General features: G+C 34.2%; 1 protein-coding gene across 2 annotated transcripts; it reads right to left on the reverse strand.

Moving 5' to 3' along the window:
* Positions 1 to 23,207: 23,207 nt before the first annotated feature.
* LOC109339631 (protein BASIC PENTACYSTEINE2-like) lies at positions 23,208 to 24,748 on the reverse strand. 2 transcript variants are annotated; one of them, XM_019577098.1, is made up of 3 exons: positions 24,664 to 24,748; positions 24,453 to 24,511; positions 23,208 to 24,354 (listed from the first exon to the last, which is right to left on the reverse strand). In XM_019577098.1, exon 3 carries the CDS (start codon positions 24,279 to 24,281, stop codon positions 23,418 to 23,420), a length of 864 nt encoding a protein of 287 aa, XP_019432643.1. In that variant the 5' UTR covers positions 24,282 to 24,354; positions 24,453 to 24,511; positions 24,664 to 24,748; the 3' UTR covers positions 23,208 to 23,417. The 2 variants fall into 2 exon arrangements, with proteins under 2 accessions (XP_019432643.1, XP_019432644.1); XM_019577099.1 differs by lacking the exon at positions 24,453 to 24,511 and having other exon boundaries at positions 24,664 to 24,740.
* Positions 24,749 to 25,172: the final 424 nt, after the last annotated feature.

Below are 25,172 nucleotides of genomic sequence, written 5' to 3' on the forward strand. Positions count from 1 at the left end.
ACCCACAAAAACTTGGTCAATTGCCATTACGATGTAGGGTTTTTTAGTGTTTCAAAGATCGTACACAAAATATAGCAATAGAAGAGTGTTATCTTTTTGTCAATTGTTGACCAATAAAGAAGAGTAAGTATAAAACTTTAGAGCAAATCCCAATACTTACCGAGTTTCCGGCATTACGTTTTCACTTTTGAAGCCTTTGGCATTTGGTTTAGAATAATATTATATTATTCTACTATATTCTTTTATCAATTTTCTAACCTAAAAAATATGTAATATATCACTTATAAATCAATTATTAATAAATAAAACTTCGATTATTTTATGATATATATCACTTTCTTATAGATAATAAAATTAGTAGGAGAATATATTATTTTTCTTTGATGATCCTCATGCTATTTTGGGGTCAAAGTTTTTGTTGGCTATATATGCTTCAAAACATCACAATAATGACTACATTGGTTAATTACATATCTTTGCCTGTTTCAAAATAGTTTGTTAATTATAATTCTAAGAAGAATAAATAGAAACTAAAAAAATACATATTAAAAAAGGGCGGAATTAATTACGAACTAAAAATAAGCAAACAAATGAGCAAGAAAATAAACATAAAGCTTTAAAGTGGAAAACCTCCTCAATATGAGAGGTAAAAACCATAATTACTTACAAATATTGTATAACAAATCTCTCATAATAATAAAGACAAAGAACAATATTTTCTCTCACAAATATTGTATCAAATTTAACAAGAATTCTTGTCAACTCACAAATTATACGTGTATATGAAGTATAAAACCAATGCTCTACAATGTTTTGAGAATATATGTTGTTCTCATGCATTATTCTCACTTCATAACAGTATTATAAAACTTGGTTCATATCAATCGGTTCAACCGTAAATCGACATCTGATCGTTCTGAGCCTCTTATCTATCTGGGTTTACATAAAAATGAATTGACTCGGTTCGACTCGGTCGACTTAAGCCTAAAATCAGTGACTCAGATGATTAGACCGGTTAGGCCGAGTCAACCAAAAAATATTTTTTTTTAAAAAGCAATCAAAATGATGTCATTTTTAGATTAAAAAACTCAGATGTTTTTAACTTATCTATAGTAATGTTTGTCACTATTAACTTAAATAGGAAAAGTTTCATTGTTTAATTAAATTTTAAACTTTTTGTTCATTTTTTTGCAATTAAAGCATGTCACATATGTTTTTCGACGATGTTTTCAACTTATTCATCACATTTCATAGTAGTGAAATCTTATTTATTAATTATTTAATTAAGTATGATAATGTTTTTAAATTTTGAGTATAAAATTATTAAATAATGTTAGCTAATATTACGAATTTTTTGGAATTTTTAATGCAAATCAAGTCAATCGGTTCAATCATTGACTCACTGGTCCTACCAGTGACTCATTAACTCAGTACCTTCATCAAGTTATTGACTAGTCCGAGTTTAATAACACTTAAATAATCATGCCTTTTATAGGCATGAAGTGAAGCAATCTTAGCAACCAAGATTGTGAAGCATTCTTGGTAAGATTGACAAATTTGCAAAGGAAGTTTTGGAAAAACTTATGAAGGAAGTCTAAAAAAAATGCTTGTGAAGGAAGCTTACGAGCCACATCTCAAGTTCTCAACAAAATGGAATAAAATTTCCCCTAACTTCATTAAATTAAATATGTGAAATCTCAGGTTTTACTTCTTGAGTTACTTATCAAAATTGTATTTCAATTCAGTAATCAAAATTTGTTGTGGATTCTAGGACCAAAGAGTAGTTAGATTGGAGGATTAGAAACATCATGTGTTCATGTGAGCTAAATGAATGAAGTTTACAAGTGTGTTTGACATGATATCATCACTCGAAATCTAAATATATGAGGTCTATAAATTTTTAGACGATTTAAAAGTTTTTTGACACGCGTGTAGTTCTCGATTGAACTGTGAAATTGAAGAAAACTAAACCGAAAAATGTGGTTTGATATCGTGGTTTGGTTTGGTTAACCTTTTAAGAAATTGCTTGTAATTGATTCATTCATGGTTCCATAAAGCACGGAATTGTGAGAACTGAACCGCTGAGCTGATGAACAATTAACAACTATGTGGTATTTGAAAGAGAGCGATATAATTTCCTCTCTCACACGTAGACATGTATAAACAAAAGGCGAGTAAACACAATTCGAAACATACTTTTTTGGCATAACTACAATCAAATTTATTTGGAATAAGATTTCTGTAGCTTCCTGGCATTTAGGATGCTGCAACCTTCTGGATAATTTCTGATGTAGGGGAATATATAAGATTGTGTAGATGGGGTACTTATTTTTCTGTTTTTTACGAAGTTTTTTTTTTTTTGCTGTGTGTTTTGGCTGATCTGTTTCTCTTGTTGTTTTCCCTACTGTTACTGTGTGTGGTTTGGAGATATGGCGATAAATGTATAAATTTAGAATTGGAAAATAATGGATGGATGAAACCTATTTACTAATCTATATAAATTTATTTAATTTATTCATTCATTCATATCTAAACTTATTAGATATTTGACATGCATACCACAAACTTTTAATATTATTTAAATCTATATGTCTTATAATTGATCTAAATTTAATAAAAAATTAAGGGAGAGTGAGAAACACTACAATAAATTAAAGTGAGAGTTGAGATATTAAATAAATTGAAAGTAAAAAAATCGTATGTGAATGTTTGCTTTTTAGATAGATTGAAGATTTATTCAAATGGATATATTCATTGAATATAATGGGTGAAATCAAATCCAACCATTACTAAATTACCCATTAGATTATATCAATTTATACTATATTAACTCAAATAAATGAATTTGGTTGGACTTAATTTTTTTAGATTTGGATCAACTAATAAATTTACCACATCCCTTTGGAAATCTGTTATATATAGTTATGTTGCCATGTACTCTTATTGTTTATCTTGTTGTCTAATGCTTTTAGATATACGTAATAAAATTTAACATATTTTACTAAAAAGATGAACGGATGAATCAAACTTAATCAACTATTCATGATAGGTTCAGCTTGGTCTGTTGAAATGACAAAAAATAACATATTTCTGAAAGCATATATAGTAGCACTGAATAACCCACATTCACTTGCAGCGTGATTTGATATCCTAAAGATTAATAATATACATTGTTCAATGCTCTAGCAAACATGCATATCCAGGTAATTATTATCTAGCATGACAATTTCATAAGAAAACATTAAAACAGACTATATAATATTTATCCACATAATTTAGTACCGTGTAGGTCCAACATGATATCCTTAGGCTTGGAAGTTTTGAGAAAAAGGAAATGAGAGAGATCAAGGGGAGGAAGGAAAGGAAATCCTCCCCTTATTTGGAAATATAAAATTTAAAAGAGTATGATAAAATAATGATAATATAATAATATTTTTTTATTTTTCCTTTAAAAAAGTAATTAACAATGAGAAATGATATTTTATCTCAAAAAATTTGAATTGAAGGACTTCAAAAATAGATACCTAAAAGATTTTGGAAGGTCTTTCAAACCCTTTAAAACGTTCATATCTCCTTCATCTAACTCTCAAACAAGTGGAAGACTTTCCAAAATCATCTTCTCTTTCCCTCCAAAACCTCACTCTTATATAACAATATCAATAGAAATTTAAAGTAATAACTAGTAAGAGATGGAAACCTGTTGGAATACATATTTGTTTTCACCAGCCACGTGATTCACTAATCAAGTAAATCCAGCGGTGAAGAAACCTTAACAATATAAGTGCATTGTGTTGAATGTTCAATTGATTAGTAAAATATATTAAGTAAAGATTTATCCATAATCATTATATCATTTATCATTTATTTTAATTATTTTTAAATAGTTAATTATAATTAAAATTCATAAATTATCGTAATATACCCTATGTATCGACGATACGGTCCACTATCCCAAAAAGCTAGACCTTTCCCACCAAACTTCTTTCTTCCCTTCTCCCTTACGTTTCAATCTTGAATTCCCTCCAATACTTTTTCACCTCCCTTCTCCACGCGCATATATATATATATATACATATATATATATACACATGTACAAACGTGTCTATCTATTATATATATGCACTAGTTGGTGTTTGATCCATCTCTTGTAGTTTCACGTGTATTGAAACTTGTTGAGTGAAAACAACATCATGAAGATGGAGTGCGGCAAAAATGGAGAGTGTGTGAAAGATGAAAAGTTTGAACAAAAGGGTGTCTCAATTCATAGCCAAGTTCGGAAGATCAAGCAAGAATCATCATCTGAGAAAATTGTGGATTGGTCGCCAGGGCAGCCTGAGATTAGACCGATTTTCCGAGAGCTCAACCGGCAGGTTTCCCGGTCACGTTTGGGGACTTCCGGCAGACCAATTCCAGTTGGTGACGTAGTCAGTGTTTTAAATTATGGCCAATAACCACAATTCGAAGAATATTGCAGTTTTAGCTGCTTCATTTGTAATTGCAGCCTCAACCACAATTTAAATTAGTGCTAATCATACTAATAGTTATAACCGCAATTTGAAATCATTCTAATAGTTGTAGGCTCCAGTTGTATGGCAGAATTTTCCTTTGGTGTTGATATATGTGCAGATTGCAGAGAGAGGTCTTTGTGTGCTTCCCCTGCTATGTTTAGTTCTGTTTTTTTTCCTGAGAATATTTTGTTATATTCTCTCCTTTCTTGTAAATATATTATATTAATCATTGGTCGATTTTGGGTTTTAATATTTCTCCAATTTTGTTGGCTCAACTTCATGGTTTCTCAATTTGTATAATTCTTTAGTTTCACTCAGTTGTATACATAGTTATTTCTTCATTTTGTAGTATTCTATGGCTTTCTGTGGAGGTGAATGTTTTTGGAATCATACTCTATCCAAAGATGTGTAAAATTGAAAGCAAAGTGGAATAAATTGAACAAAAATATCAGGAGATGATACTGAATCCAATAAAAATATAAAATGAATACTTTTATTTTCATATCCATTTTCTGTCCAAAGACAGTCTTAAATTTGAACAGGGGATCTACTGATATATTATAATAAAAATATGCGATATTAATTAAAAATTATAATATTATCATATTTTTCTTTTATTATTACTGACTTGAGACAGCAGTCTATGAAACACAATATAGAATATCATATATTTCTTGAGTTCTTCCATAAATTCATAAATTTGATATTCTTCTGATAATTTCTGGTTCCACGTGGAAATATTTTCTTAATTGAATATTTCCAAGTCAATAAGTGTTTGCCAAGAATATAAGGTGGCGTTTGTTTGTGCATGTGTCATGCATTTAATATTAATTATTATTTATTCTAAAGAAAATTAATAAAATAAGGAGTAAATTACCTTAACACCCTTAAGTTTTAGTCAAATTACGTAAACTATCTTTCAATTTTCTACACCTACACAAACCCTACAATTTATATATTTTTTATTACACTGACCACTCATGCACGCGAAATAAGTGTAATATTTTAAACAAAAAAGTGATAAATGTAATTAAGTTAAACAAAACACGGTATATTGTGGAGACAAGTCCAAATAATGTAAAAGTCAATGTATCTTCATTATTTTTTGTTACAAAATGCATCAACAATTCTAAATAGATATTGTTTAAATCACTCTTATACTATATCGTAACGAACCAAAAATAATAAAGAGGTATTGACTCATATATTATTTGGATTTATCTCCACAATATATCATATTTTGTTTAACTTAATTACACTTATCGCTCTTTTTATTTAAAAGATTACAGTTATTTCTCTTACATGGGTAGCCAATGTAATGTATATATATAAAATATGAAAATTTTCATAAATATAAAAAAAGATGAGTGATATATGTAGTTTCGCTAAAACTCAAGAGGTGTCGATGTAATTTACTCTAAAATAAATGATAAATAAAGTATTAAACATAAAAATTACACTAACACTACCTCAAATAAGGAATATATGATGCTTTTGAAATCAGACTCAAGCAAATAGTAGTTTTGCATTCTAAAATCAATACCAAAAACAAACAAAAAAACAATATTAACATAAAGTGTTTGGATATGATACCATCTTGTTGAAAGTATGATTCAAAATTTAGTTAAGTTAGTTAAGAGTTTCTATAAATAGTAAATCTTAACTATCACTTTGTAACTAACATACAAAAATAGAAATTCATTGATGTTCATTCCTCTTAACCTCAATTCCTTCTCTGCATAATTTTCCCTCCTCAGATAATCTTCATTGTTTTCTATCTGCAACTCTTATTCTTTCATTCATCCAATTCTGTTTTGAATTCCTTCACTATTCTAAATCCATTTTCATTCATTCTTGTTCATTCCATTCACAATTCAACTTCTTTGTTCCAAAAAAATTGGTATCAGAGCAAGGTTAAAAGATCTAAGAGTACACCATCATCATCATCAATCATCTTCGAAAATCATGGGACAGAACAATGTTAAATTCCTAGCAAATATTCCAGTTCTTGGTGGCAAGAATTAGAACCAATGAAGAGTGCAAATGAAGGCACTAATGGGGTATCAAGATGTAGATGAAATTGTTGAACAAGGTTTTCCAACTCTTGTTGAAGGTGCAACAGAGGAACAACGAAAGGTGCAACAGAGGAACAACGAAAGGTGCATAAGAAGAACAAGAAGAAGGATTACAAGACAATGTTCCTCCTACATCAATGTGTGGATGAAGCATACTTCGAAAAAATATTTGGTGCTGCAAATTCAATGGAGGCATGACACATTCTTGAAGCTTGCAATCAATGAGCAGAACAACTGAAGAAGGTGAGATTGCAAACTTTAAGAAGACAATATGAATTGATACAAATGAATGCAAATGATAAGGTGGCTCAATTATTTAATAGAATTGTCACTCATACAAATTCAATGAAAGCTTGTGGAGAGAAGATTTCTGATCAATCCATTGTTGAGAAGATCCTTCGCACTTTAACTCCAAATTTTGACCATATTGTAGTGGCAATTGAGGAGTCCAAAAGATTAGAAGAAATGAAGGTGGAAGATCTTCAAGGTTCTCATGAGGCACATAAGCAAAGGCTCATAGAAAGATCCATAGAAAGACCTATTGAGCAGGCCTTACAAGCTCACACAAGTAGAGGGAGCTTTTGTAGAAGAAATGGATTTCGAGGAAGAGGTAGAGGAAGAGATTTCAGAGGTGGAAATTTCAAGAATCCTCAACAAAGAGATTAAGAAAGAATGGACACTAATAGATCAGAAGGCTCAATCAAAAGGGGGTTTCAATCAATGGAGAGGAGGTAGAAAATCAATGGATATGAAGAAGATAAAGTGCTTCAATTGTGGCAAAATTGGTCACTTCTCAAATGAATGCAAAGCCTTTCCTAGCCAAGGTGATCATAGAAGCACACATAGCAAAGGAAGAAGTTGAGACAGAAAATAATGATCAACCTCTCTTGCTAATGATGGTTACAAGCCAAGTTAACAAGAACAATGATTTATGGTATATAAATTCTAGTTGCTCAAGCCATATGACTGGACACAGAGATTGGTTGGTTAATTTTGATGAAAAGAGAAAGAACAATGTTAGATTTGCTGACAATAGGGTCATTCAAGCTGAAGGCACTGGTGATGTTTTGATCAAGAGAAAGGATGGAAAGCATACCATGATCACTGATGTGTTGTATGTGCCAAATATGAGAAACAACTTGACCAGTATGGGACAACTACTGGAGAAAAGATTTTCCATGGGATTACTCAATGGATCCTTGGAAATCTATGATCAGAAGAAGAAGCTAGTCATGAGGGCAGCTATGGCTTCAAGAACAAATGACTTGCTGCACATTGTAACGCCCTGAAAATTACTCCAAAAAAATCTTGCTCAAAAATGGGTAAAAACATTTTGAATAATGAAGCCATATAAAATTTATTTCCTTATATTCGTTTCATTTTCGGAACACCACTTTAAGTAACATACAATGCGGAAAATCAAAAACCATTACCTAATGGTAATAAAAAATAACTCAATATAACTTCGAATCATACTTCATTAGAATATCATAAAATGTTGGTACGAAATACAAGGCGAAATCCTAATCGTCGCCCAAATAAAACTACTCACAAAATAAATATCCTACACAGTTACCCTAACCAAAAAGCAAAATAGAAATGGAAATAGCTCCTAGCGGCTAGCCCCAACATCTTCGGGTGTGCTGGAGCACTCGCTTGGGTCCTCCTCCATCTCCGAGTCGGAGGAGAGGTTGACAACCTCAATGGAGTCCTCAATGTTGATCAACTCCACACAGTCATCCTCTTTAGCTGCTGAATCCTCTTCCTCCACCGCCATCTCCTCCTCTGGAACATAGGACGAATGTTGTGACAGAGTCACCACCCTTGCATCTGCCTGAAGGTCTGGCACCATCCGTCGAGCGGCTCTCCTCCATACTGGGGAGCTGATCGCATCGTTCCAAGTTCGTCTCCTCCTGGAAGGTCTTGCAACATATGGTCCTTGAGGGGTCACAGATTGAGTCGACGACACAACAGGTGTCGGCCTTTGAGTTGGCAGGGTAAAGGAAGCCTCCAGCTCCTCGTGATGGTATGGAAAGCGCATGGAAGATCCATCATATACCATCTCTAGCTCTAGGGCACAATGGCTTGTGTAGGTATAACCGTTCCCCTCAATCCTTCATGCCCCCTCCTAGGACATCGAAAAGCGGTAACTCTGAATCCTGGTCGAACAATCCATCTGAAAAAAATGTGAATAGAAGACAAATAGAAAGAAGAGGGAGTAAGACATCTAATGAATATTACTCATTGACGACATGGAATTACACAGAACATTACATCCAGACAAACATGTATATCATACACAATATATATATATATATATATATATATATATATATATATATATATATATATATATATATATATATATATATATATATATATATATATATATATATATATATATATTGTGTATGATATACATGTTTGTCTGGATGTAATGTTCTGTGTAATTCCATGTCGTCAATGAGTAATATTCATTATAAACTATTCAGAAATAACCGAGAGTACAGGTCCCTTAATATGCCAATTTGAACGCACCAAACTATTCATCACAAGGATATATGATCGATTTGTTCCAAAGAATTGTCCATTTCAAGACGATGTCGTATCAAACACTTTCTGGGCATCCCTTTCATCGATCCTGATTGCAAAGAGGGGTTGTCAGAGATCGTCTAGTTTGGGCTGTGAATCCGATCCAATAGAATACCTCATCCATGAATACAAGGTACTCGTCTCACCTAGACTCTCCCTCAAGACTTTGCTGACGAACCACCGCCATCACCGTCCCTCTCAACATCTTGGGGTTCATTTGTCTCCCATAAATTTCCTCTCTACTACTTCATTATCCATAATGAGTATTCACACTGACTGAGGTTAGCCGATTAAATCTTTTAATCATTATTTTATATGATCGGCCCAACCTAAGACATCTCCCAAAGGAATGTTTCATGTGGGACCTGATCTTACGTCATCACGTAATAGAGGAATAACATCCTTACCACTACGAACCATCGCTGAATATCCTGGACGACCACATGTCCAAGCCTCTTACGGTCAGACGACTACGCTGCATGGTATCATGTAATCCTTTTTAGGCATTACCCTAATCACGACATCACAGTCGGAAACCTTGCCCTAAATAGGCGCAAGAACAAAGGAACTTGTATGAGTTTTTCGATTTTGGGCACCTGACTCAATCATCTGAGTCACAGTATTTCCCAAGTGTAAATACACTTCACACTCAAGCTAGGGTTATTTCCTAAGCAATCAAACAATCAAAAACAGTAAAAAATATTGTATGTATCTCACTCAAGCGAGAGACTATCACTCAAGCAACAAACTCATCAAAACAGATTCAATTCTCTTCCCGATTCTCGCTCAAGCGACAAATCCATCAAAAATAGGTCAAAATACATGTATGGTCCTCGTCCGGGCGCCAAAAACGCCTAGAACAGGCCCAACAGGCTATCTGGCCCTCGCCCAGGCTGTCTGGCTCGCCCAGGCGAGGGGTGCTCGCCCAAGCGCCAAAATGGGGCCACTCTTCTGCTTCTCCCTCGTCCAAGCGAGGCTGGCTCATCCGGGCGAGGTGGTCTAGTTACCATGACCATTTTCCTCGCCCTTTTGGACTACCAGATCGAAACTCTCTGCTTTTTTCGATCCCTAAGCATTTCAGTTTCTCGAGTGGTGTTCCTTCATGGATAACTACCACAATACTTGATATTTTAAGCTATCTTAAGCATACAACTTAAGAAAGTATCCGTACAAAATCCATGCATGCAAATATTTGATTAAGTACGGGTTTTCATATTTGGACACCACTATGTCACGATGTATTCTCCCTCACCTTAGGTTGTCGCGTGCTTGATTTCCTTTACGAGAAAGTGGTTTGATCATCCAACTTCGAAAGCTTCGAAACTAAACACACAAAAACAATTTAGTGATTTTTGCGAATCAATTTTACATGATAACCCTAAAGTAAAAATATTGTTTAACATTGTAATCCATTTATGAACTCAACGACTTTCATCCATCCGGTTCAAGATTCATATTTTTGAACCATCCTTTATCCTTGAAGTCTTGTTCCCAATTTCCAACGTTTTCCAAGGTAAGTTTTTAATAAAGTTTACACTTTTATCACCTCATAGATTTATATTTTTAAAGAGACTTTTTAAGTCATACTTCACCATTTTAAGGTAAGTTTCTTAATCCAAGTCCACACTTTTTAAATCAATACCTCCCAAGTTGATCTTACCACTTAAAAGTAAGTAATCTTAAGTAGATTCCATATTTTGCATAATAGGTTTTCATGGTTATTTCAACACCTTCTTGTTAGTGTTGATCTCATACTTAAACAAAATTTAAAATCAAAATTTCTTAAGTTACACTTACCACTTCGAAGTAAGTTTACCTTATTAATGTTCATCCTATAACAAATCCACCATCCATTACTTTATAACACTTTAAGTTTATAAAGTCAGGACTTTTATATGTCATCTTTTATCCCAAATCATTACTTGAACTTGGAAGTCAAATAATATCATTTACTAATCAAACTTTTACTCATAATATTTTAAAACACAAAACAAGACTAACACTCAACTATGGTTTAGCCAAAATCAATACCGTTTAATTTATAAAATTAATCGTTGATAAAATAAATAATTAATAAAACATTCACAGAAAATTTAAGGTGTTACACACATAATCTACTATGATGTTTGTGGGCCATTTGATGTTTCTTCACTAGGAAGCAACAAGTACTTTGTATCATTCATAGATGACTTGAGCAGAAAGTTGTGGATCTATGTAATCAAACTCAAGAGTGAAGTCTTCTCGATCTTTTAGGACTTCAAGAGATTGGAAGAAAAGCAATCTGGGAGGAGCATAAAGATCCTTAGAACAGATGGTGGTGGTGAGTATATATCAAGGGATTTTGCTGAACTCTACAAGAAGCAAGGAATTATACATGAGGTAACTGCTCCATACACACCTTAGCACAATGGAATTTCAAAAAGAAGGAATAGAACAATCCTCAACATGGTTAGGAGTATGTTGAAGACCAATAATCTTCCATACAACTTTTGGGGAGAAGCAACCACCATTGCTGCATTTGTTCTTAATAGATGTCCTACTAAGAAGTTGAATTCAGTAGTGCTAGAAGAAGATTGGTCAGGAGTAAAACCTTTTGTGAAACATCTAAGGATATATGGCTCACTCTGCTATATTCATATCCCAGATCAAAGAAGAAAGAAGCTAGACAACAAGAGTGAACCAATGATCTTCATTGGATACAATCCCACTGGTTCATATAAATTGTACAATCCTAAAAACTAGCAAGTTGTATTTAGTAAAGATGTACACTTTGATGAATCTGAATCATGGAAATGATCTCAAGACAACACTATTCCTATGGCTAGTCTGCATCTGGATTGGGAGAATGATGAATTGATGAGAGAAGAAGAACAGATAGATGCACCAAGTCATATGCAACAAGAAATTGATGAAAGACAAAGAAGACAAAAGAATGTTCTATCTAGACTCAGAGACTTTCACCTTTATTCTGATGGGGCTATCAATTTAGATGGAGACTTGGTTCAACACATGGCTCTACTAGTTGATGTTGAGCCATTAAGCTTTGAAAAAACAATCTCTAGCAATATTTAGAGAGATGCTATGCTAGAAGAGATCAAGTCAATATAGAAGAATGACACATGGGAATGGGTGACCCTTCAAGATCAGAAAGACTCCTATAGATGTCAAATGGATGTTCAAGGTCAAGTTAAAACCCGATGGCTCTATAGAAAAACACAAAGCCAAGCTTGTGGCCAAAAGGGTTTATGTAAAAGGAAGGACTTGACTACTCTGAGGTCTTTGCACTAGTGTCTAGATTGGAAACTATGAGACTTATGGTGGCCTTAGCTAGTTAGAAGAAATGGAGGTTGTGCCAATTGCATGTCAAGTCAGCCTTTCTCAATGGTCCACTAGAGGAAGTGGTGTTTATGTCTTAACCCCCTGGTTTCATCAACAAAGGCATTGAGGATAAAGTGCTAAGACTCAAGAAATCACTCTATGGATTAAAACAAGCACCTAGAGCATGGAACAAGAGGATTGACAAATTTCTACATGACTCTGGTTTTCAGAAATGCACAATTGAGTATGGTGTGTACATCAAGCCTATCCAAAACCATAGTGCCTTGTTTATCTGCCTATATGTAGATGATCTTCTGATTACAGGTAGTAGCTCAACAGGAATTGAAGAGTTGAAGGAAAGCCTAAAAGGTGAGTTTGAAATGACAGATTTAGGAAGATTGTCATACTTCCTTGGTCTGGAATTTCAACACACCAAGAGAGGGTTATTGATGCACCAAAAGAAGTACTTGCTTGAGGTGTTGAAGAAGTTAAATATGATGAATTGTAATGCCTCAGAATCTCCAGTCGAGATGAATCTAAAATTGATAATTGTGAGGGAGAAGTAGTTGTGGATGCAACACTATTTAGGCAGATTGTGGGAAGTTTGAGGTACATTTGCCACTCTAGACCAGAAATATCTTTCAGTGTAGGTGTGATCAGTAGGTTCATGAGTGATCCAAGACACTCTCACATGATTGCAGCCAAAAGAATTCTAAGATACCTAAAAGGAACACTTGATTTTAGAATTGTTTTTCCTCATCAAAATGAGAAGATTAGTTCACAACTCATGGCATATTCTGACTCTAATTGGTGTGGAGATATACTAGATAGAAAGAGTGCAATGGGGTATGTGTTCATGGTTGCAGGTGCTCCTATATCTTGGAGTTCACATAAACAAAGGGTAGAGACATTGTCAACATGTGAAGCTGAGTATATAGCAGCTTGTGCAACAGCTTACCAAGCAATTTGGTTATCATCATTACTGCTGGAATTTGGTATTGAAAATGGAGAAGTAATTGAATTGTTGATAGACAAAAAATAATCAATTGTTTTAGCCAAGAATCCAGTCTCATATGGCAGAAGCAAGCATATTGAAACAAGATACCATTACTTAAGGCAGCAGGTTGCAGAAGGAAGAATTAAGCTCATACATTGTAGGAGTGAGCTTCAATTGGAAGACATTATGACTAAGCCTTTGAAGATAGATAGGTTTAAAGACTTGAGAAAGAAGATGGGAATTCAAGGCTTGATGTATGAGTAGATTCTAGTATTTGAGTAGTTAGATGTTAGAAGTTTGATGTTGTTTGTAAATTTCGAATCATGGGGTAGTTGAAAGTGTGATTCAAAATTTAGTTAGTTAGTTAAGGGTTTCTATAAATAGTAAATCCTAACTATCACTTTGTAACTAACATACAAAAATAGAAATTCATCGATGTTCATTCCTCTCAACCTCAATTCCCTCTCTGCATAATTTTTTCCTGTATAATCCTCACATAATCTTCACTATTTTCAATATGTTTTCTATCTGCAACTCTTATTCTTTCATTCATCCAATTCTATTTTCAATTCCTTCACTATTATAAATCCGTTTTCATTCATTCTTGTTCATTCCATTCACAATTCAACATCTTTGTTCCAACACATATTACGATTGGTCAAAAAAATAACTAATTATTAAAATTTTAACTTAATTGTATTTTTCTCAACCAAAAAGTAGTGGTATATGAAATAATACACTTTGTGGGACAGTAAATGTGCTCTCATTCAAATTCTAGTGATATATTTTTTTCTTGTATGAAAATTAAATTCATATCTCAACCACTAACAGAGTATACATGACCCAATTTGATAAATTCATTTGTTTAGATTCTAACCGATCATGATTTGTTGGGTTTGGGCTCCCTTCCTATGTGGAGAAAGATCTAGTTGGGCAAAGACCACTTGTCCCACTTAATCTAATAGATAGGGGTCAGATGTGGAAAAGTAGTCAAGGCAATTTATGCAAAAAGAGGATATTGAAAAGTGTGAGAGAAGATAAGAAAACTCAACCTGTAGGAACTCCGAGCAGCCGTGGGAAACTCGCGACTGTGTCTTCGTTCACCGTTAGATCGGGCTGAAATTTGGACAGCAGCTTCACAACTTATAGTACTTCATTCTGAATGGTTGGATCGGTGAGACAATGTCCGAGGTGGTAGAAAATGAGCTGTTACAGCAGCTATTTTTCTAGTTTTTCTGGTTTTTCTTGTTCTCATTTTGAAGCTTGTTACTCTGTTGTATGTCGTATTGTTGAGCATGTTTTGTGCTTTATTTTGGATCCACTCTTGTATTCCTATTCTGATTATAGTGGAGCTTGATTGACTAGCTAGTGCCTATAGTTTTTACTTCTCACTTTGGGAAGGTTTTCCACGTTAAAATTCTGGTGTCCTTTGTGGGTTACTGCATTATTTGATATTGCTCTTCATAGATTCTAGCAAGTTGTGGAAATTATTATCCACTGTATATATTATGTTAGAGTTTACATTGTTATTATGTTGAATTTCCTATTAGAGTGGCATCAGAGCTCTTTGGGGTTTGAGGTTATTTGATTTGCTTGAATGATGGAGGAAAATACACATAGAATGATATGTTTGAATGGTACTAACTATCACTTGTGGAAAGGAAAAATGAAAAAATTATTATTCGTGAAGAATTTTCATATTCTTGTGTTTGCTATTGAGAAGCAAAAGTCCAAGTCTGATGAAGATTGGAGTTTTCAACATCAAGAAGTTTGTGGTTTCATTCGGCAATATGTAGAAGACAGTGTCTACAATCACATTGCTAATGAGGAAAATGCAAAATCTTTATGGAAGAAAGTTGAATCTTTATATGCTTCTAAATCAGGGAATAATAAATTATACTTGTTGAATTCCTTGATGAATTTGAGGTACAAGGAGGGAGCTTTTATTCTATATCACTTGAATGATTTTCAAGGGGTCCTTGATCAATTATCATCAAGGTGTTTTTGATCAATTATCAGGAATGGGTATCAAGTTTTATGATGAAGTGTTAGGGCTATGGCTACTGAATACTCTACCATATTCTTGGGAATTATTTCGAGTTTCAATTACAAATTCAACCTCTGATGGTATTGTCTCTTTGGAGAGTATAAAGGGAAGTGTTCTTAATGAGGAGATGAGAAGAAAAGCACATGGTACTTCATCTCATTCTGAGGTGTTTGTCACTGAAACCAGAGGGATAAGTCATAGAAAGGAACCGAAAGGGGATAGAGAAAATGGAAGAAGTAAGTCCAAGTCCAGATACAAGAATGTGGAGTTCCACTATTTTCATAAAGCATGTCACATACAGAAGAATTATTTTCAATAGAAAAGAGAGAACAAAGACAAGAAGGGCAAGCGAAACAAAAAGAATCATGGTGATGATGATCGTGTTACTACTGCCACTTGTGACGATCTTATTATTCTTTGTGACCGTGATTTGGTTAATCTTGTATCAGATGAGAGTATGTGGATAATTGATAATGGTGCTACACTGCATGTTACACCAAGGAAGGAGTTCTTCATATCTTACACTTCTGGTGATTTTGGAGTGTTGAAGATGGGTAATGATGGTGTGTCAAAGGTAGTTGGTATTGGTGATATTTGTTCGCATACCAACATGAGAGTACAGTTGTTGCTAAGAGGAGTTAAACATGCTCCAGATGTTTGTTTCAATTTGATCTTTGTGCATATGCTTGATGATGGTGGTTATGATAATCATTTTGGTTCTGAAAATTGGAAACTCACTAGAGGTAACTTGGTTGTGGCCAGATGGGAGAAAATTTCTAAACTATATTAGACAAAAGCTTTGGTTTCTAAAGAAAGTATGAATGTCATGGATATGGAGGCTTCTTTATGGCACCGCAGACTTAGTCATATTAGTGAAAAAAGGTTGAATTGTTTAGCCAAAAAAGATGTACTTCCAGGATTAAAGAGTGCAAAATTAGAGTAATGTTCTCATTGCATGGCTGGTAAGCAGACCAAAATATCTTTTAAGAAGTATCCTCCCTCAAGGAAGTCAGAGTTGCTTGAATTGGTGCATTCTGATGTTTGTGGTCCATTGAAGGTAAAGTCATTTGGTGGTGCACTTTACTTTGTTACTTTTATTGATGATTGTTCAAGGAAGCTTTGGGTTTATGCTTTGAAGACAAAGGACTAAGTGCTTGAAAAGTTCAAACAATTTCATGTTTTGGTTGAAAGACATTCTGGAAAGAAGCTGAAATGCATTCGTACTAACAATGGTGGTGAGTATTGTGGACTGTTTGATATTTACTGCAAGCAGCAAGGTATTAGACATGAAAAGACTCCTCCTAAGACTCCTCAGCTTAATGGCTTAGCAGAGAGGATGAACAGAACTTTGGTTGAAAGAGTTAGGTGCATGCTTTCTGAAATAAAATTACCTAAACATTTATGGGGTGAGGCTTTGTACACGGCATCGCATGGTTTGGTAAGATTGTCACGTATGATTATTCGCGAGTCTTCGGTTGCAAGACATTTGTGCATGTTCCAAAGGATGAAAGGTCCAAGTTGGATGCGAAGACAAGGCAATGCATCTTTATCGGTTATGGTGAAGATGAATTTGGCTACAGATTATATGATCATGTTGAGAAAAAGTTGTTAGAAGTCGTGATGTGAAGTTCATAGAAGATCAAACCATTGAAGATATTGATAAGATGAAGAAGACTACACTCGAGGAAGATAGTAGATTGTCTGATATTGATCCATTTTGGACGCTGATTTGGATACAGTTGAGAATAACGTTCAAAATGGTGAGCAACACGATTATGTTGGTGATCAACAACTTGAAGATGAGTTAGATTTTTCCATTGATATTGGTGAATATGAACATGAGATGTCACAATATGAGAATGTTGGTGATGCTTCTGAACCATCTCAAGTTCAACTTCGGATGTCTAATAGACAACGGAAACCATCTACGAGATACCCTTTTGATGACTATGTTTGTTGTGACAGACGGAAGAGAACCTGAATATTATCATGAGGACATGGAAAATGAAGAAAAGAAGAAGTTGTTGGATGTAATGTAAGAGGAAATGAAGTCCTTGCATGATAATCACACTTTTGATTTGGTCAAATTGCCAAAAGGGAAGAAGGTTTTGGAAAACAGGTGAATTTACAGGGTGAAGCAAGAAAGTAATTCTACATCTCCAAGGTATAAAGCCAGATTGGTGGTTAAAGGTTTCAGACAGAGAAAGGATGTTGATTTCAGTGAGATTTTTTCTCATGTGGTGAAGATGTCATCCATGAGAATTGTATTGAGTTCTACTCTTGATTTGGAGGTAGAGCAAATGAATGTAAAAACCGCTTTCATTCATGGTGATTTGAAGGAAGAGATTTATATGAAACAACCCGATGGTTTTCTTGTTGAAGGGAAAGAAGACTATGTGTGTAGGCTGAGAAATAGTCTATATGGTTTGAAGCAGGCTCCATGACAATGGTACAAGAAGTTTGAGTCTATTATGTGTGAGCAAGGTTACAAGAAGACTACTTCTAATCGTTGTGTCTTCATTAGAAAATTTGTTGATGTTGATTTTATCATCCTGTTATTGTATGTTGATGACATGCTTATTGTTGGGAAAAATATTTCCATGATTGACAGGTTAAATAAGCAACTAGGCAAGTCATTTGACATTAAAGACATGGGAGTTGCTAAGCAAATTCTTGGTATAAGAATCATGCAAGATAGGCAAGAAAAGAAAATTTGGCTGTCACAGGAACATTATATTAAGAGAGTGTTATAGAAGTTCCAGATAGAAAATGCTAAGGCGGTAAGCACTCCTCTTGCTACTCATTTTAAGTTGAGTGCTAAACAGTGTCATTCAAATGAAGCTGAAAAATCAGATATACAATGGGTTCCTTATGCATCTGCTGTGGGGAGTTTGATGTATGCAATGGTATGTACAAGATCAGATATTGCACATGCTGTTGGCACAGTTAGTTATTTCTGTCAAATCCAGGTAGAGAGCATTGGAATGCTGTGAAATGGATTTTGAGGTATCTTTGTGGTGCTGCTAGTCTGAGGCTTTGTTTTGGAGGTGATAAAACTACTCTTGTGGGCTATACTAATTTTGATATGGTTGAAGATATTGATTCCAGAAAGTCCACTTCAGGTTACTTGATTAAGTTTGCAGGGGGAGCTGTAGCATGACAATCTAGGTTGCAAAAGTACGTTGCATTGTCCACTACTGAGGCAGAGTTCATTGCCATTACAGAAGCATGCAAAGAGTTGCTTTGGGTGAAAAATTCTTGCAGGAGCTTGGTTTTGTCCAAGACAAATACTTGTTATTTTGTGATAGTCAAAGTGCCTTTCATCTTGGGAAGAATTCAACTTTTCATTCTAGGTCCAAACACATTGATGCGAGGTATCATTGAATACGTGATGTTTTGGATGCTAGGTTGTTGGAATTAGCTAAGGTTCATACAGATGATAATGGTGTTGATATGATGAGTAAGGCCTTATCAAGTTGGAAGTTCAAAACTTGTGAGATTGACGATTCTCTCCACATAGTTGTGAGGGGGAGATATGTTGGGTTTAGGCTCCCTAACTATGTGGAGAAAGACCCAGTTGGGCAAAGCCCACTTGTCTCACTTAATCTAATAGATAGGGTCAGATGTGGAAAAATAGTCAAGGCAATTTGTGCAAAAAGAGACAATTGAGAAGTGTGAGAGAAGATAAGAAAACTCAACTCGCAAGAACTCCGAGCAGCCGTGGGAAACTCGTGACTGCGTCTTCTTTCACCGTTGGATCGGGCTGAAATTTGAACAGCAATTTACAGCTTATAGTACTTCATTCTGAACGGTTGGATCGGTAAGACGACGTCCAAGGTGGTAGAAAACGATCTGTTACAACAGCTATTTTTCTGGTTTTTTCTGGCTTTTCTTGTTCTCATTTTCAAGCTTGTTGCTCTGTTGTATGTCGTATTGTTGAGCATGTTTTGTGCTGTATTTTGGAGACACTCTTATATTCCTATTTTGATTATAGTGGAGCTTGATTGACTGGCTTGTGCCCGTGGTTTTTACTTCATGGTTTTTACTTCTCGCGTTGGGAAGGTTTTCCACGTTAAAATTCTGGTGTTCTTCGTGTGTTACTGTATTATTTGATATTGCTCCTCATAGATTCTAGCAAGTTGGGAAAATTATTATCCACTGTATATACTATGTTAGAGTTTACGTTGTTATTGTGTTGAATTTTCCACCATGATTCTAGATTGTTAAAATTTGAATATTAACCTAATATTTTAACATAATTTACCGGAAACTAAAACCAGGTCAACTTCGATATATTTCAGAATAAAATATGACTATATTATTATTATGTCAATCAAAGAACGTTTAACATAACTATTTTCATGTATATGGGAAGAAAACTTTGCTTAGAAGACCCTATTGCATATAAAACAAATATACATTTGCAAAAAAATTGTTGATTCAAGTTAAAATTATATTAGAAAAATCTAAACTTTGAAAAAAAATATGTAAAACACTGAATTGGTTTGAGATGAACCGCTATATAAATTCAACCCGTATTAAAATACATGATGTTTAATTTCTAATGCCAAATTGTTCTCATTGTTTTCTAGCTTTAGACAAACTGACTTCACCATTCACATAGTGACAGAATTAGATTACATTTTACTAATAAAGCCTGATACAATTTTCAACAACCACCAAATTTGGGTATTACCGCATGCTTCAAAAAAATAAAATACAATGGAGATAATTGTTGAGTAAGCAATGTTTAGTTTTGTAGTTATTGAAAAGTTGGTCCTTACGTTTACTTATTCTTATTTTGCTTAGGACCCAAGTTCACTTATTCTGCATCTTCAATTCACCAATAGCTTCACTTGAAAACTAAAAACTTATGCTCAATTTTATTTCTAAAGACCACACAGGTAGGCTGGAAACGAGCCGAACCGAGTCGATATTATTTTAGCTCGAATTCAGCTCAATTAAAGTTCGCGAACTGTTCGGTTCAGTTTGAATGGTTCATTTGGGTAACTCAAATCATTAATTAAATTTTGAAAAAAATACTACAAAAAAGTTTTATATATATAAATATAATATTGTTTATATATATAATAACAATAAATATAAAAATAATGTATGAGTCATAATAAACTTAAAAAATTAATTTATATATATCAAACCAACTCATGAACCAAACGAGTCAAACTATATCCAACTTAAGTTCGGCTCGTTTATTTAACGAGCTCAATTTCCAGCTCAAGTTCAGCTCATTTAGTTCAAGAACTAAGTTTATCGAGCTAAATAACGAATCGAGTTTCGAACGAATACCAAGTTATTTCGGTTCATTTTCCAGCCTACGCACAGATATACTTTTATATTAGTCAGTAACAACAACCATAATTATAGGACTAGTTGGAAAGGCTCATCTAAAGTGAGGGAGCGTTAAGTGGGCAAGTATGAACAGCGTTGATTGGCTAAAGTACATCGAAATCTCAATCCATTTTAGATGATTAAGAATAAAAATAATACACTCTTGCTCACTTTACACTCTAATTCACTTTTGAGGCTTTATCCAAACTAAATATTTTTCTGTGGTTTTTCATTATAGAGGAGGGATGACTTTACAAAAAATACATAACCAACACATTCTACCATGAAAAATAAATCTTTCTCTAGAATTGAAAGTGTGAAGGAGAAATCTCACATTGTATAAAAGTTAATGAGTCAAAAGCCTTGCTAATGAGAGGTTAGACAATGTGTTCTGGTGATGACAAGCTACCGGCAATATGAGTAGATAGAAATTTGAACTCTAGTGTACTCAATAGTCGAAGGGGCTAACTCATACTTAAGGGAAGGATGTTGGGTATTCCAAGTGTGAGAATGAATCTCACACTATATTGCACTGACTCATACACCTAATATATTAAGATTTTGGATCAAGATATAATGTCAAACTCATTTATATATTTTTTTCATTTACATAACTAAAGAACCTTTTAGTCATACATAAAGATTTCCCAACAATCTTAAACATCCATATTTAAATCCCCATAAAATACTAGCTAATTATCAACTCAAACAGTCAATGACAACCTAAAGATAACTCAACTTATGGGATCATATTTCACAGCCTCTAGAAGACCCAAAATTTCCCCTATTTTCAGTTTGTTGATACTGGTGTCACATTTGAAAAACACCATTATCCCATTTGAAGTATCAACCTTCTACAATCAAACCGTTTGAAGGAAATTCGCCAGCAGAAAATCAAGCTATATATATGTACATGTCCTAAACCAATTTACGCAAAAATTAACTCTAAAGATTATATAGAACTTTTTAACTTTTCCTCTACCAGAAAATACGCTCTTCCCTCCCCTTAATGCTACAACTATTTTTCATTTAAAGAATCTTTTCATCAATTTATAAAATATTGAAAATATGCTTCACTTTCCATTTCAGAGAATAAATAAACAAAGCTAATTAAACAGACTTGCAATTAAATTAGTAATTGTGCATGCATACATCTTAAAACAAACCATAGAATCGTCTTTATTTTCCAACATTCAATTATTAGCATAAATGTTGTTTAGAAGGTGTTATTTCCTTCTTAGTTCTTAGGTGAGATGAAATTTCATGTACATGGAACTTCTTAAAACCAACTGCAATTTAATAATACATTGTGCAACATTTCCCAAATCCCAACCAAAGTTTCACAGATCATAAACTGCAGGCCATTGCCAAGTGGGAATTTACACAACATATAAGAATAGAGAATAAAGGACCGCAGCTACAATGACATATTTGGTTGGAAGTACTACACACTATAGTTACATGGTTATCTTGTTTAGACCATGTACCATATACTGAATTATGTGTGCCACATACTATATATTGAGTTCGTCATAATGGAAGCCTTATAATAATATTAATGAACCATATAAAACCAGGTACAACATACTAGAACGGGTGTTGTGTACCATGTAATTATGCTTCACACAATAAAAGCCAGGAATTATAATACCTAGGTAGTCAAGTAGGGATAGCTGCGACTTTCAAAAACACTAGTGAGATAGTGGGACAACTGCTACAACTAGGAAAAAATATATAAGTAGTTTATAGCCTACACATATAAATACACAAAAATAATAAAAGTGGTCATATTAAAGACGCATACCTAATTAATAATCAAGATAAGAGTATTACAGATTCCAGATGATGTCAAAATTGGGTTCAATCAATTTGATAAGAGAATCAATAAAGAAATGATGAGGCAAACAATTAGGGCCAAGGAAAAATCCTACCGAGAAAAGACCGGGTATGTTCGTGAATCACGAAGCCTTGCAATTTTGTTCTATGATGATGAGGAACATGTAAGCAACCGAACATGTATACTGGACTTAGGAAGAAAGAAGAAGGGTAGAGCCTAGCAAAATTAGGAATCCACTAAAATTAGGATTCCACTTGCAGCAAAATACATAGCGGATCATGACCCATGAATTGACTTGTGATCCACCGCTATTTAACCTACTATGGCCACTATGGCCATCTGCACCACTATCCAGTATGGCGTCGCGGGGAATGGCCGAAAAATAACTACACTCCGTTTAGCTGCGCTATTGACTACCTAGTATAATACAAACCAGCAGTCGAATCAAGGAAAGACAAAAATTCCTTTGTAAATACCAATAAAATCCACCTTTCAGGATCAACCAATGACAAGACTGATTTCCCATTCACTAAATCAAAATAAGTGATCAGAACAATGTAGCATGAGACAGAAAAGAAAATGCCATTTAAATTTTAAAAATCTGAGTAAAAAGTACAAACCATCTAAGAAGCCTCTGTCTGAAAAAAGATACATATATATACAAGGCAAATTTGCTGGATACCTTAGAGTAAATCTACCTGATAGTGACAAACTTGTTGGTGCCATGTTTTGCCCAATAAGTCTTCAAATCAATTGGATTAGAGAAGTTATAACCCTCAGCTGCAAGTTTCTCTAAAACTTTCTTAAACGCTCCTATACTCATTTTTCTTCCAGCTATCCTCGCCCCACGTCGCTTGGTACTCATAGGCAAAGGATAAATTGATATGCCTGTTGTGCAACATGCAGATTGCCACCCACCAGAGCCCCATCGATAACACTGTTGAAGTGCCCCGGTGCATGAACAAACAGGTATAGGAATGCTCGAAAGATCCATATCAATCCCATTTATTACAATTTCAGCACATTTCCTTACAGTCCTAGCTCGTTGAACTGATGGAGCATTCTCATCCTTTGGCTCACGAGGTCCTCTCTTGGTCTTCTTCGCCTTCAAGGCCTTCGGAACCTTCGAACCCTTGCCCCTTTTCTTTCCAGTTCCATTGACCTTCTCAACAGGTGTTTCCTCTTCCGTCGGCGTTTCTTCCTCAGACAGTTCAGTTGGTTGTTGTTGCTCTTCAACCATTTGTATTTGATGAGCTGATGACGTCTCGGGAGCAAGAGAATAATTGTGATTTGTAGGTATCATATTGATATTCATATTCATAAACCTATCTCTATGACTATGACCAATCCAAGCATTCCTCATGTACTCCATAGGGTACGCCGGTTGGGACATCCCAACATCCCTATGGTGGAATGGAGCAACAGCATTGCGTGCTCCGAGCAGAGGTTGTTTTTCGGGCATGGAGGACATCAGCTGTAGCCCAAGGTGGTTCTTAAATGGTGTTGTAGCCTCATAGTAACCCCAATTACGCATGTTAAGACCATTATCTCCATCCATTGCAATACAAAAATGGTGAAGACAATAATGTACTCTAGTTAAACTTCTATTCCATTCTTTTCTCCTCACAAACCTATACACAATCCAAAAGATAATAACTTTAATGTGAAAATATAACCAGAACAAATCCAGAACTAAAATGCAAGCAATTGAGTAAACTAAAAAACTAACCTTTGTTTTCAGAGTCAAAACAGATAAATTATAGAAACCAAATTGTGAGTTTTCTTCATCTTTGACCATAAAAACGACAATGAAAGTAAAAATCAGATCTTTGAGCAGAAATGGAACAGATCAAAAGAAAGAATATGAAATTGAAAGTGGGAAAGTAATAAACTTTGATTTGGGAGTGAACCCATGTTGATTGAAGGAAGAAAAGGAGTACCTGTTAGTGCTAGGGTTCTTGGCGTCTACGAATGCAGATAGAGCAGAAGAGCTGAAAATGTCTTCACGCCATCCTTAAAATCTATTATGATTAAAAATATAATATTAAATCATATTTTATTAAAAATATTAAATACTTTACTCAATCATATTTTTTTAATAATAACTAAGAGTATTTTTCGGTACTATCAAGATATTCATCATCCTTTTGGATAAAAGATATTATCTTTAAAAATGTATGATTATTTCTCTCAACAAGTATCACTCACCGTAATTGAAACTTTAATTTTTTGACTATCCTAAATATCTAGCAGGACCTTACACTACTAGACTAACACATTGTTGATTAATAAGTAAGAGTATGCCATAATGGTGAGAAACTAATATCTTGTGTAATATGTAATTGTTTCTCTCAACAAGTGTCATGCTCATGAATTGAACCCTTAACTTTTTTATTTACCTAGAGATCTAGTAAGACTTTATATCGCTAACCAACAACTTGATGCTACT

This window comes from Lupinus angustifolius, unplaced genomic scaffold (genome assembly GCF_001865875.1).
Source record: "Lupinus angustifolius cultivar Tanjil unplaced genomic scaffold, LupAngTanjil_v1.0 Scaffold_85_62, whole genome shotgun sequence".
NCBI classification, from domain to species: domain Eukaryota; kingdom Viridiplantae; phylum Streptophyta; class Magnoliopsida; order Fabales; family Fabaceae; genus Lupinus; species Lupinus angustifolius.

Excerpts from the sequence above, each read along its gene's own strand:
- LOC109339631 (XM_019577098.1), bottom strand. The coding sequence starts at position 24,281 with ATGGATGGAGATAATGGTCTTAACATGCGTAATTGGGGTTACTATGAG.